This window comes from Anabrus simplex, chromosome 1 (assembly GCF_040414725.1).
Source record: "Anabrus simplex isolate iqAnaSimp1 chromosome 1, ASM4041472v1, whole genome shotgun sequence".
Lineage (NCBI taxonomy): Eukaryota > Metazoa > Arthropoda > Insecta > Orthoptera > Tettigoniidae > Anabrus > Anabrus simplex.
The window spans coordinates 1253622700-1253637073 of NC_090265.1; the positions used below are offsets into that span (position 1 = coordinate 1253622700).

The 14374-nt window shown below is 39.1% G+C and overlaps 1 protein-coding gene across 2 annotated transcripts in view; it reads right to left on the reverse strand.

Moving 5' to 3' along the window:
• Window positions 1-216: 216 nt before the first annotated feature.
• The window catches only part of Fbxl4 (F box and leucine-rich-repeat gene 4), a 279999-nt gene continuing 265841 nt past the window's right edge, over window positions 217-14374 (reverse strand). For both annotated transcript variants that reach the window (XM_067137655.2, XM_067137656.2), the window contains one exon: window positions 217-785. In XM_067137655.2, coding sequence (XP_066993756.2) covers window positions 626-785 — 160 coding nt within the window. In that variant the 3' untranslated portion in view covers window positions 217-625. The remainder of the gene's footprint in view (window positions 786-14374) is intronic.

Below are 14374 nucleotides of genomic sequence, written 5' to 3' on the forward strand. Positions count from 1 at the left end.
GGGAAACCACGGAAAACCATCTTCAGGGCTGCCGACAGTGGGGCTCGAACCCACTATCTCCCGATTACTGGATACTTGCCGCACTTAAGCGACTGCAGCTATCGAGCTCGGTAAATCAACAGTTCAGGCTATATAATGTTTTTCTGAGTTTTTCTCACAACTTGGTCTGCTGCACTTCATTCCCTTTAATTCTCATCAATTCATATATAGGCCTAATGTCAGAAATCAATTTAGAATTCAACAAGGAACATGTCCTTGAAAAGATGCACATTAAGTTACTACTACCCTTTGTAAGAGAGGAACCCAACTTTATACATACTTGATAATTGTCCTTCTTCAGTACAATTCTGATGATAGGAGAAACTAAGGATGATAAAAGGTCTAATAAATATTTCATCTGATTGTTTAAAACAAAGATCACATCAATATTTTTCATCTATCATAAAAAGTAACAATGACCAACTTTTATGGGAACAATTATAAAAAATACGATGCGTGGATATACTCTATGAACAAATATAAAGTCTTTCTCTATGCATTAGGAGTATTATGGAATAATCTACACTTCCCTTTATGAAGTATTTTACAATACTGAAACCTTATTTTGTATTAGGCACTATTTCTGTCACTGGTGAGTAGGAGTAAGCATTTCAGTAGACCGTTGAAAACTTCTCTTTATGCAGATATTGGGAAACAGGTGACGCCATATTGCCACTTGACTGTCTGGCACTTGATCACAAAAACTGACGTCAAGTAACTTCAGCTTTTCACAGCGAGTCAGAAACCTAAAAAAAAAAAGAAACTTATAATATTTGTATAAAATAATCCTTCATGAAAGATATATACATATTATTCACAATTTTCATGAAAGTCAGTCAGTATCAAACCAAAATATACAGAGAGACAGGTACAGTAGAAGTCTGTTATTGCGAGAATTCACAACAGTGGTAAATTTACTCGCTATAGCGGATTGCCGTTATATCCGATTTTTGTATAAAAGTCGGAAACCCCCATACATATTAAAATCGGTATGAAATGACGATCAGTTTGTTCAAAACGTGCGTTTCCGTGAACTATATCCACACTACGGCTTACTTGTTTGTTATTTTTCGAAATCCGATGCTACGTGAAAGTGTGTGTTTAATTTCATTCTGAAAAATTACAGTACCGTACTTCTCCGAATCCATGACGAACTCCACTGGTTCCTACAAAAAATTTTAATCAATCTAAAAAAGTGCTTTGTAAAATCATATGAAGGCCTTTGTTGTTGGCCTACAGTACGCATTTTTAGAATATTTTTAGACGCCGAACATTGGCTTTCGTTATACCGCAATTTTTGCGGCTGCACAAGTATTCTTTATTCCGCGGGTTTAATGACCATTTACTTAAAATTGGCATCATAATACCGAAGAGAATCCGTTGAAAATTTGCCGGCAATACCTATTCCATGTATCTCTACAATACGACGATCCGCCAGGAAAATATTCTTGCTGCATAGAAAACTGTTACGGTACTTTTACGCAGCGTCAGATATAACCGGCTACCGTTACACGCACGTCTCGCTTGCCGGGTTCGGCCAACTTCAGCGGCTAGCGATGTATAGGCCTAATCGCGGATGCTGAAAGTCAACGAACGTGTTTATTGCGCCACGGTATGGCCATTCGACCCTTGCGTTTTTCGAGCACATACCTCACAATTTCATGTTCGACTTCTTTAAAGCGTCCTTGTTGCGGACCACTGAATGCACTTTTGGTTCAGTAGGCTACACACTTTTTTAGCTATCGTTGTCTTCACGCTGACGCCAAATATTGGCTTTACTTAGGCCTATTCCATATTTTCTTGCGGCTGCACAATTATTCTACATTTCCGAGTGTTTAATAACAATTAACTTAAAATTGGCATCATAATACGGTATCGACGAGAACCCGTTGAAAATTTGCTGGCAATACCTGTTCCACGTATCTTTACGACTATCCATCACGAAAATGTTCCTGCTGTCCGTAAAACTTAATTTTACTAAGAGTCAGGTAGCCTAGATTAGACGCGTTATAACTCTGCCACTGAGTAGCCGTGGCCTTTCTAAGAATTCGAAGGCTCGCATGTTTTGATGCCATTCTGCAGATTTGAGAAACGTTTTTGTAGAGGCTAGTAGAATGTGATTCTCTCTTCACTATTTCCCGAGATCCAGTGACGTTACACACACGCACCGTACAACTGCCTGTCACGGCTAGCGATGTGAGGCGGTCGTTTATTGTCAACGAATTACCACGGTAGTTGCCAGTGGTATTCATTCCTGTTAGGCTGCGAGTGGAAGACAACCCTTGATTTTTTTGCATGAGATTCTGAGGGAAAAAACGTCGTCTTGGATTCGGAGAAATATGTATCACTCCAGCGCTTCCTTCTTCAAATGGCGTCACCTAACCCAACCGTATATGTGTCGTGAAAACATTTGAAACGCATGCAGAGCAGATTTATCCTCGCTAAAAATTTGCATGTGAATAGTCTTTCCAAAATTTACCTAGACGCGAGAAAATATGAACTATCCTCTGAAATCAGTGATGTAGGCCTACTCTGCCATATCTGGAGGTGTATCACATTTTAAATTAATTTCAGTATATAACATTAAAATTAAGAGATCGTTTACTTTAGCCGTTATTTTTAATGAGTTGACAACTGCTGTCCGCCATGTTATTTACGCATTTATTATGAAAACTTATCCTCTTTCATTTCGAATTTTCTTTAGAACACAGCAGTCGTCGGGTATTACTAATCGACTCCAACATCGCCTTCGAATGTCGACGAGAGAGCTCGCAAATGCACAAATGAGAAAACAAGACCGACTCCAATTCTCAGACCGTAATATTAAAAAAAAACATGGCGGCCAAAGTAGCCGGATTGTTGGTATTGGCTAACACGAAAACATCACGTACATATTATTATATCAACGGCGGTAAATTAACATGATAAATGTAACATCATAGGGAAAAATAACTTTTACACGTATGAAAATGCTTCGCCAACAAGAATAACATATATTCTACTAGAAAAGACACCAACAAGCTGATTATTTAGAAATTTCAATTCGTCAAAAAACGCTTTTTCTTAGATTTCACTTCGCTGGATAGATGAAAATACACGATAAAACTGTTAAAATGATACTTCTAACATCATTTTGAATGTTTCAAAATAAATTAAGGTACGAAATTCCTCGATTTATTCGCTCTCATGAGAACTGTGAAACACAATTTGTTACCGTACCTTAGTTTTGAAGTGGTGGGCAATTTCTTAAATTCAGCACCCAACGAATAGTACACCCGAAATAATAGTGTTATTGGCTTTATGTCCCACTGACTACATTTATTACGGTTTTTGGAGACGTCGAAGTAGCGAAACTTAGTCCTGCAGTAGTTCATTTACATGCCAGTAAATCTACCGACACGAAGCTGACGTATTTGAGCACCTTCAAATACCACCGGACTGAGCCAGGATCAAATCTGCCAACTTGGGATCAGAAGGCCAGCGCTTTAACCGCCTGAGTCACTCAGCCCAAGTACACCCGAAATGATTATGTTAACCAAAAGAATGGCAGGAATCACATATTGTCCCAATTCATAAAGGAGGGAATAAGGAAGAACTTCAAAATTATCATGGCATATCTCTTGTAAACACGGCCTACAAAATAATTTTATTCTTTTATAGCGTTTAAAACCATTTGCTTACAATCTTGTGGATGTAAAGCCAATAATATAATTATTGTTTACTCATATCATTTATGTATGTAAGAAAACATAAAGGTCCAATAATACTGCCTTGAGGAATTCCCCTCTTAATTATTACAGGGTCAGATAAAGCTTCGCCTACTCTAATTCTTTGAGATCTATTTTCTAGAAATATAGCTGCCCATTTAGTCATGCTTGTTTAGTCCAATTGCACTCGTTTTTGCCTGTAGTCTCCCATGGTCCACCCTATCAAATGCCTTAGACAGGTCAATTGCGATACAATCCATTTGACCTCCTGAATCCAAGATATCTGCTATATCTTGCTGGAATCCTGTCCCTGCGATAATTGCCAATTATGTCCTTACACACACACACACACACACACACACACACACACACACACACACACACACACACACACACACACACACACACACACACACACACACACACACACACACACACACACACACACACACACACACACACACACACACACACACACACACACACACACACACACACACACACACACACACACACACACACACACACACACACACACACACACACACACACACACACACACACACACACACACACACACACACACACACACACACCTTTTCTCACTTTTGCATTGAACTACTTTTATGGTTTTCGGAGACGCAGAGGTGCTGGAATTTAGTTCTGCAGGAGTGTGCCAGTAAATCTACCAACACGATGCTGACATATTTGAGCACCATCAAATACCACCAGACTGAGCCAGGATCGAACCTGCCAAGTTGGGGTCAGAAGGCCAGCGCCTCAATCATCTGAGCCACTCATCCCGGCTGATATGAGTAAAGAAGTGGAATCAGAGATAGGCTTTTGCAGATGATGTTATTCTGTATAGAGTAATAAACAAGTTACAATCTTTTGGAATAACTTCATCGTGCCATATCCTTAGAATGATCTTATATATGTATTTATGTAATCTTTCTCCACTGTATTTAATAAGCTCAGCAGGAAAGTTGTCACTACCTGAAGCTTTATTGTTTTTTAAACAAATAATAGTTTGTAATATCTCTTGATATGATGGCGCTGGTGTTTGTTTTTCTGATGGGGAACTAGATGGTTTACCAATTACAGGTTTCTGGATCAACACAATTCAGCAAGGAATCGGAGTATTGCTTACAGTAATTTAATAATTGGTCCTGATCAGCACTTACATTTCCAGACTTCTCTCTCATAATACTCGATCTTGGTTGGAATCCCTTTTTAATTGTGTTGACAGTTCCATACATCTTGCGGATGTTCCTGTTTCTGTAGTCATCTTGGATTAATTCTATTTGTTGTCTCAGGTACACTTTTTTCTTTCTAAAAATTAATGTACTACATTCTTTCTGTTTTTCTCTGCATAGTTCCTCAATATCTACATTCTTATTAGACTGAAGCCACTTATTACACCATATTGCCACATCATTAACAGCATTCTGACATGCCTTATCGAACCATTTCTTTTTCTTACTAACACCTTTTGGTATCACTTTTATTGCTACTGTTGTCATGATTTTTTTTTGCGTTATTCCACATTCGTTCACAAACTTTGTCATCAATGAAGAAATGATGATATAAATTTCAAATTGCAGCTTTTACAGATGGCAAAATGTATTAATAATGTATAGGCTGTGTAACGTATGATGTTGGTGGAAAGAAAAAGAAAAGTTTAATACCAGGAAATTTTAATGATATTGATACAAGCATATTTTTGAACTTGTGCATGAAAATAAACAAAGGATATACAATATGATGCAAAATTATTACAATTAAGGCTTGGGAGGAGGCACGCAAGTTAAGAATTCTAGCAACTAAATTTAAGGCAAGCCTGGGGCGGTGTAAACAAATGATGCAGTGTTCAGGACTGTGTTTACAATGCTGCACTACTATTAAGCAATATCTACAAGCAGATTATACCAATAAATGTATACGATTAAACTGAAGAAAACCCACAATTATCTCCTTGGTCACTTGGGAAATGTGGATCAAACGCCAGTAATTTTTGACATGCCAACAAATGTTACTGTAGAGAGGGGCATAAAAAAGCAATGATCAGATCTACTGATAAAAGCAATTCTTTTTTTTTTAAAACACATTCACTACCAGCTCCTTCCACAGGCATTTAATCGTGGACCCCAGTGACTTTTAAGTGCTGCACTGACTCACTAGGTAACTTGTAATACACAACTTTTACATCACCATGATCATCATCATCATCATCATCATCATCATCATCATCATCATTATTTCCCCCTTTCCAGCTGACACCAGGTGGAGGCAAATAGGGTTCCTCTCTACTTCGTCCTGTCTCTCCCCCATTCCTCATCCAACACTGTGTTTCAGTCCATGTTCTGCTGTCCTATGCTGTTCTTCAAAGAGTCCATCCATCGTAATCTTGGTCTTCCTAATCCTCTCTTCCCTGTCATTTGGCTTTTCAGTGCTTATTTTGGCAGTCTTTCTTCTTTTATCCACTTGACATGTCCAAACCATCTCAATCTATTCCTTTCCAGTTTGTCATTTAACTTTTGCACATTTAATTCTTTTTGTATGTCTTCATTTCTCACTCTATCCCTCCATGTCTTCTGTTCCATACTCCTCATGAATTTTATTCCAGCTGCCTAATTCTTTTTGTATGTCTTCATTTCTCACTCTATCCCTCCATGTCTTCTGTTCCATACTCCTCATGAATTTTATTCCAGCTGCCTGTACTTTACTCTTATCTCTCTGAGTAATCGTCCAGGTTCCTGTTGCATATGTCATTACAGGTAAGTAATATCAATTGTACATTACTTCTTTAGCCTTCCATGGTACATCTTTATTCCATATTAATTTCTGTATCTGGTCGTAGAAGGCACTGCCCAGTTGTTTCCTCCACTTCCATATCCAGTTTTCCATTTTCTGTAAGTTCACTTTCCGAGAATTTGAAGTGTTCTAATATTTCCAGCTGTTTGCCACCAATTTTTACAGCAACTTTTCCTTCTTTACTTCCTCTACTCATCACCACTGTCTTGCTTTCTTCACAATGAACCTCAATCTCCATTGTTCAGTCCTTCTGTTCAGTACATTCAACTGTTGTTGTACCTCCTCATCTTCTCCCCAGATCACACCATTATCCACAAATCTCATTCCATTCATCCTTTCCCCTCTAAAATCTTCCCTAGCTGCCTTTACAATGTCATCCATCACCATTACGAACGGTAAAGGTGACAGGACACTCAGTTGCTTTAGTCCACTGTCTATTCCAAATCATTCTGTTCTACCAGCTAGTGTCTTCACACAGCTACAATAGTTATTATATATTGCTTTTATCACTGTTATTATTCCTTGCCAATGCCCCTGTGTGTCAGGCTTTCTCAAACTTTCATTCTATGGATGCTGTCATATGCTTTTTCTAAGTCTATAAAAGTCATTACTATATCCTCTCCATTTTCCCAGCTGTTTTTCATGATCTTTCTCTGAATGCAGAAGGGTTCCACTGTTGACCTTCTGCTTCTGAATCTAAATGTTGACAACAGTCTTTCTACAGTATCACTGAGTTTCACTCATTTTCCATTCTTCAGGTGCACTCTAGTAGGCAGAAAAAGAATGTCATATCTCAAGAACATTCAAGATTGGATGCGAATAAGAACCATCAAACTCCATCATGTTGCTGAAGATAGAAGAATACTGTCCATACTAATCGCCATTATCTGGGAGACTGGGCATGGCATAGAAGAAGAAGAAGAGAAAAAGGAAGAAGAAGACACATTCTATACCTCTGCGTAGAAGTACTGTTAATTTTTATGAGGGGGAATTTATACAGCACACATTCCATTCTTTTTCCATACAAATGAAATGGGGTGTCTTCTGCTGGTACTTACTTGGGAGGGTAGTAGAGGAAGATGTAGAAGTCCACACGATACTGTATAAGAAACAGCTGGTAAGGGAGCTAAATCATGCAAACTTTCTTCCTAACCTTGGAGATAAGTTTGACAGATGGTCTGCATGAAGGTTATATACATTATTTTCTTCTGTGGATACGATTTCTGGTACAGTCAAAAACAGTTGAATTAGGTGCAAATTAGATGACAGAAAAACACCTTCTTCGGCCACCTACAAGTTTTCCGAATGACGAGTTATAATGACAGATACTGATCCGCTGTGTCAACCCCAGCATGTGTTGATTATAGTCTGCTATGCTTACCGGTTTTAGTTTCCTCCTACCGAGTTTAGACTGTGTTTCCACCATTTCAATAGAATGCATTTTTGAAAGCATACTTATGGTTTCCACGCATCAAGTAGCATTTCCCCATCTGGTCAAAATGTCATTTCACCTTTATTTTACCCCTCAAGCATGACATTTGAAAACTCCAGGCTACACCCACAGTGTGCTTTATTTCTAGCCTATTCCCAATGCTGAATGCAGTATTGTATGAATTTTGTAATAATTTCCAAACTGGCAGGTGAGAAACTGTCCAAAAAAAAAATACAATAAGAATAACATATTACATAAATGGTTCATGGTGTGGGTTACTGTAGTCACGTCCTAGTTCGTGAACCATGGGCAACGGCTGAGTGGCCTAATAAGTGGTCCTGAGAGTCGGGATACCAGTTGCTACGGAATGGGAGTGGGCATCTCGGACATATTCTGAGTCATGGCCCTCCTTGTGCTCAGGAGGGTAGGGCTATACAATCCAATGTGGTCCCTAACCCGTTAGAGGAGAGATCCTTGCTTGGACTATGTGTAAGTAGAATAGCATCCTGCTTCATGAATTTACCGAGCTCAGAACATTTTAAGTAAGCCTCGGACCTATGGGAGTAACGGAGTCCCACTCCCATTTGCCATTTGACAGGCGAGGGACTCCTTGGAAACAACTTGGTGAACAAAATGGAATTCGATGGGGAGATATCAATATTAAAGGGGCTTACGGAAGAAAGAAAGTAGAACTGGCTGAGTCTGCAAAGAGGATGCATCTGGATGTGGTACGAGTAAGTGATATTCGGGTAAGGGGAGATAAAGAGGATGAGCTAAGAGATTATAAAGTGTACTTGTCGGGTGTTAAAAAGGGAAGGGCAGATTCTGGGGTAGGGCTGTTCATCAGGAAAACTATTGCACGCAACATAGTTTCTGTTAGGCACGTGAACGAGTGAACGATGTGGTTAGATTTAGCAGCTGGAGGAATTAGGACGAGAATTGTCTCAGTGTATTCACCACGTGAGGGTGCTGATGAGGATGAAATTGACAAGTTTTATGAAGCAATGGGTGTCATCGTAGTCAGGGTCAACAGCAGGGATAGAATAGTGCTAATAGGCGATTTCAATGTAAGAGTTGGAAATAGAACTGAAGGATATGAAAGGGTGATTGGTAAATGTGGGGAAGATATGGAAGCTAATGGGAATGGGAAGCGTTTGCTGGACTTTTGTGCTAGTATGGGTTTAGCAGTTACGAATACATTCTTCAAGCATAAGGCTATTCACCGCTACATATGGGAGGCTAGGGGTACCAGATCCATAATAGACTATATCTAAACCGACTTCAAATTCAGAAAATCTGTTAAGAATGTACGGGTTTTTCAGGGATTTTTCGATGAAAAGACCACTATCTGATCTGTAGTGAACTATCTCTAAGCCTAGAATAGAGAAAGTGAAATCTGTCTATAATGAATAAGGATAGAATATCTCCAGGACGAGGAAATTAGGCAGAAGTACATGGAAATAATTAGTAGGAAGTTCTGAACAGTGGACAGTAAGCAGGTTCAGGATATAGAAAGAGAATGGGTGCCATACAGGGATGCTGTAGTAGCAACAGCAAGGGATTGCCTAGGAACAACTGTATGTAAAGATGGGAAAAAGCAAACATCTTGGTGGAATGATGAAGTGAGAGCAGCTTGTAAACATAAACAGAAGGCTTATCAGAAATGGCTCCAAACAAGAGCTGATGCAGACAGGGAATTGTACAGAGATGAAACAAACAGAGCGAAACAAGTAGCTGCTGAATCCAAAAAGAAGTTGTGCGAAGATTTTGGCAATAACCTGGAAAGGCTAGGTCAAGCAGCAGGGAAACCTTTCTGGACAGTAATAAAGAATCTTAGGAAGGGAGGGAAAAAGGAAATGAACAGTGTTTTGGGTCATTCAGGTGAACTCATAATAGATCCTAGGGAATCACTGGACAGGTGGAGGGAATATTTTGAAAATCTTCTCAATGTAAAAGGAAAACTTCATGGTGGTGTCACGAACCTCGGTGCTCACGGGGAGGAGGAAAATGATGATGGTGAAATTACGCCTGAGGAAGTGGGAAGGATGGTAAATAAAATCCATTGTCATAAAGCAGCAGGTATAGATGGAATTAGACCTGAAATGTTGAAGTGTAGTGGGAAGGGAGGGATTGAAATGGCTTCATAGAATAATAAGATTAGCATGGAGTGTTGGTAAGGTACCTTTAGATTGGACAAAAGAAGTAATTGTACCTATCTATAAGCAAGGGAACAGGCAGGATTGCAACAACTACCGAAGTATCTCATTGATTAGTGTACCAGGCAAAGTATTCACTGGCATCTTGAAAGGGAGGGTGCGATCAGTCATTGAGATAAAGTTGGATGAAAACCAGTGTGGTTTCAGACCACAGAGAGGCTGTCAGGATCAGATTTTCAGCATGCGCCAGGTAACTGAAAAATGCTACAAGAGGAATAGACAGTTGTGTTTATGTTTCGTAGATCTAGAGAAAGCATATGGCAGGGTAACGAAGGAAAAGATGTTCAACATACTGGGGGACTATGGGATTAAGGGTAGATTATTAAAATCAATCAAAGGCATTTATGTTGACAATTGGGCTGCAGTGAGAATTGATGGTAGAATGAGTTCTTGGTTCAGGGTACTTACAGGGGTTAGTCAAGGCTGTAATCTTTCACCTTTGTTGTTCATAGTTTACATGGATTATTTGCTGAAAGGTATAAAGTGGCAGGGAGGGATTCAGTTAGGTGGAAATGTAGTAAGCAGTCTGGCCCATGCTGACGACTTGGTCTTAATAACAGATTGTGCTGAAAGCCTGTAGTCTAATATCTTGCAACTTGAAAATAGGTACAATGAGTATGGTATGAAAATTAGTAGCCTTTCAAAGACTAAATTGATGTCAATAGGTAAGAAATTCAACAGAACTGAATGTCAGATTGGTGATACAAAGCTGCAACAAGTAGATAATTTCAAGTATTTAGGATGTGTGTTCTCCCAGGATGGTAATATAGTAAGTGAGATTGAATCAAGGTGTAGTAAAGCTAATGCAGACAGCTCGCAGTTACGATCAACAGTATTCTGCTGTAAGAAGGAAGTCAGCTCCCGGAACAAATTATCTTTACATCGGTCTGTTTTCAGACCAACTTTGCTTTACGGGAGGGAAAGCTGGGTGGATTCAGGATATCTTATTCATAAGATAGAAGTAACAGACATAAAAGTAGCGAGAATGATTGCTGGTTCACAACTATTTTTTATTTTCCACCTTTTCGATACATTAATGTTAAAGTGCGATACGGACCATGAAGCTGATTTCATATAATGCTTGCTAGTACAAAGAGGTGGGAACAATGGCAGGAGGGTACTCAGAATGAGGAGATAAAGGCTAAGTTAGGAAGGAACTCAATGGATGAAACTGTACGCATAAACCGGCTTCGGTGTTGGGGTCATGTGAGTCGAATGGAGGAGGATAGGTTACCTAGGAGAATAATGGACTCAGTTATGGAGGGTAAGAAGTAGATGGAGAACAAGACGACGATGGTTAGACTCAGTTTCTAAGTATTTAAAGATAATAGGTATAGAACTAAATGAGGCCACAGCACTAGTTGCAAATAGAGGATTGTGGCAACATTTAGTAAATTCACAGTCTTGCAGACTGAACTCTGAAAGGCATAATGGTCTATAATGATGATGCATGATGCATAATATTATAAACATATGTTAACCTGATCATCCCTGGTGAGCTGCACGTCAATACCAGACTGTGTAGTAGTCGCCCCATATTTTCACTTTTCTCAGTGTATTATCATGAAATACGTCGTTGGAGTAATTATATTCACTGGAATTTACAGCAAACTCATCCTCTGTATTACTCTCACACTCTGAATTACCTTCACCACCATTATTAATGAGTAAATTAGACAATTCTGCATCGCCAAGAACTATGCCAGGACCTACCATGTTTGCAAACAAACCTGAAACGTGTGAAGATATGCAACATTTTTTTGGCAATAACAGATAGCTCTAAGTATAGCCGAAGGTTGCCTCTTCCTGACATCTTATGATAATGCAAATAACTATTACAAAATCACTGCATGCATTTCAAATGTCATGGTGCACCATTGCGCTGTACACGCTGTGACAGTAGCAGTCCAGTGGGCGCACTGTTTTGCCGCACATGCTAGTGGGGGTTAATTGTTTTTGGTGACCCCTAAATTCTTTCCTGTGGCCCCTTGTTTTGATGGATTGTACCTCATGTGGCAGTGTTTTGCTCTGGTAATTCTTTTGCAAAGTGAACACTGTTATAATAAATGTCATACAGACAAAATATCTCAAACCTAAGTAGGAATTTGAAGCTGAAATACTGTATCACGAAGACTGATTCCACTAGCAATGTATCTTTCTAGTTCTCATATATTTCCACTAGCGGATTCGCAAACCATGCAGACCATTATTCTGTATTTCGTGATATTATCGGATTGTAAACATATAACCGAGGACGCTCTCTCCAAGCCATCATTCCTTCATCTAGCAACAGGTTTTTTTTTCTTCTTGCTATTTGCTTTACGTCACACTGACACAGATAGGTCTTATGGCGACGATGGGACAGGAAAGGCCTAGGAATGGGAAGGAAGCGGTCGTGGCCTTAATTAAGGTACATCCCCAGCATTTGCCTGGTGTAAAAATGGGAAACCACGGAAAACCATTTTCAGGGCTGCCGAGAGTGGGGTTCGAACCGACTATCTCCCGAATACTGGATACTGAACATTAAAACAAGAATAATAGTTAACACCACCTTTCCAATACTTATCTTTCCTTATATTTAGGAAATAAACATTACAACAGGCGTTGTAAGATGGGACATGTTTCGCTTAACAGTCGTAAGCATCATCAGCCGAAAATAAATCTTAGTCTAAAGTTAGGTCAGGGCCCTGAACCTAGTGTCCTTAACATGTATGGCACCCTAAGAATCAACATTTATATTTAGAAAATTAAAATAGGCTTAAAACTAGTGTGAAAAAACATAGAATGTTACAACATGGCTAAGAGAAAAAACACAATCGAGTTGAGACAGAGGATAAGAACAGAAAGTACAATACAGAGCTGGTAGTGAAATGATTAAAATCATTAGGATATCATTGTTACCAGTCAGTCAATCAGAATGTTCAAACATAAAAACAAGAGTGACGATATATAAGTGTGTTCATCATGGCTGAGATAGAAAAAGCACGTAATCATGTTGCCAGAGGTTAAGAACATAAGGTACAACACAGAGCTGGCAGTGTAATAATCAAACTCATGGCTGCCAGTCAGTTAATAAGAATGTTCATACATAACAAAACATGATGGTTATATTCTTTTAAGTGAAGAAATAATTAAATCTCACTCTTGTATAGATACGTGAGAACGGGCGAGAGAAATCATATATTGTAGCAGACATGGAGTAGTAACACTTCAAACAGGATTGATCACGCCTGAAGCCGCTTCATTTTTGCTGGGAGTTCAAGACCAAATCGGGAAAAAATAAGATGCCAAGTGCGTGAACTGAAATCTGAAAATGGAAAGAGGAAAAAGATGTACTTGGGCCTTGAAAATAGGGTGTTTTAATGTTCATATCTGATGTCCAATACGGTCTACAATGAGATTTATTACTTGTAATTCTGGATACTGGCCGCAATTAAGCGACTGCAGCTATCGAGCTCGGTCTACAGGTTTTACTCTGGGGTGTACACCAAAGGAAACTGGTCACTACGCTGTTCTAATATTGGCCTAATTTTGTAGAGCCTATCTGCACTATTCTTGCAGTGCATGTCGTCAATGAAATGAAGGAATGACATTATACTTTCGAACCGGTTCCTGGGGATTTTTAAAAAAAATAGAAAATTGGAGTTTCAAAAGTGGGATCATCTGCCAGTACATATTTATATCTGGCTTCCCAATTATACTACTAATAAACACTAGCCCTAGAAATGTTTCATTTCTGACAATGACACCAGTTTCCATGCCAGCAGTACTGAATATTTCGTCAATGAGCAAGGCGCAGTACAGATTTGTCTGTTCACAAAAATATGCGATAAAATCATCTGTCAAAAATGTTTTGATGAATGACATTACACTGTCACTGTTGCGAATATTTAATTCTGCATTGGCCACAAACTCTGGCCTTATCAGCACAAAATAAAGAAGTCTCTGTCTCTCATCTTCACTATCACTGGAATCTAATTCCGGAATAAGATCATCACCCAAATCTTCTGCTTGCAATAACTCTGGCACCTGCTCCAGAGATATAAATTGTTTACTTGCCATGACTACTCGTTATATCACTCAGCACAACTTGAAATCCAACCATGCACTTCAGAGACCTCAAGACAGGCTGATGTTTATTTAAATCACACAGCACATAACATGGG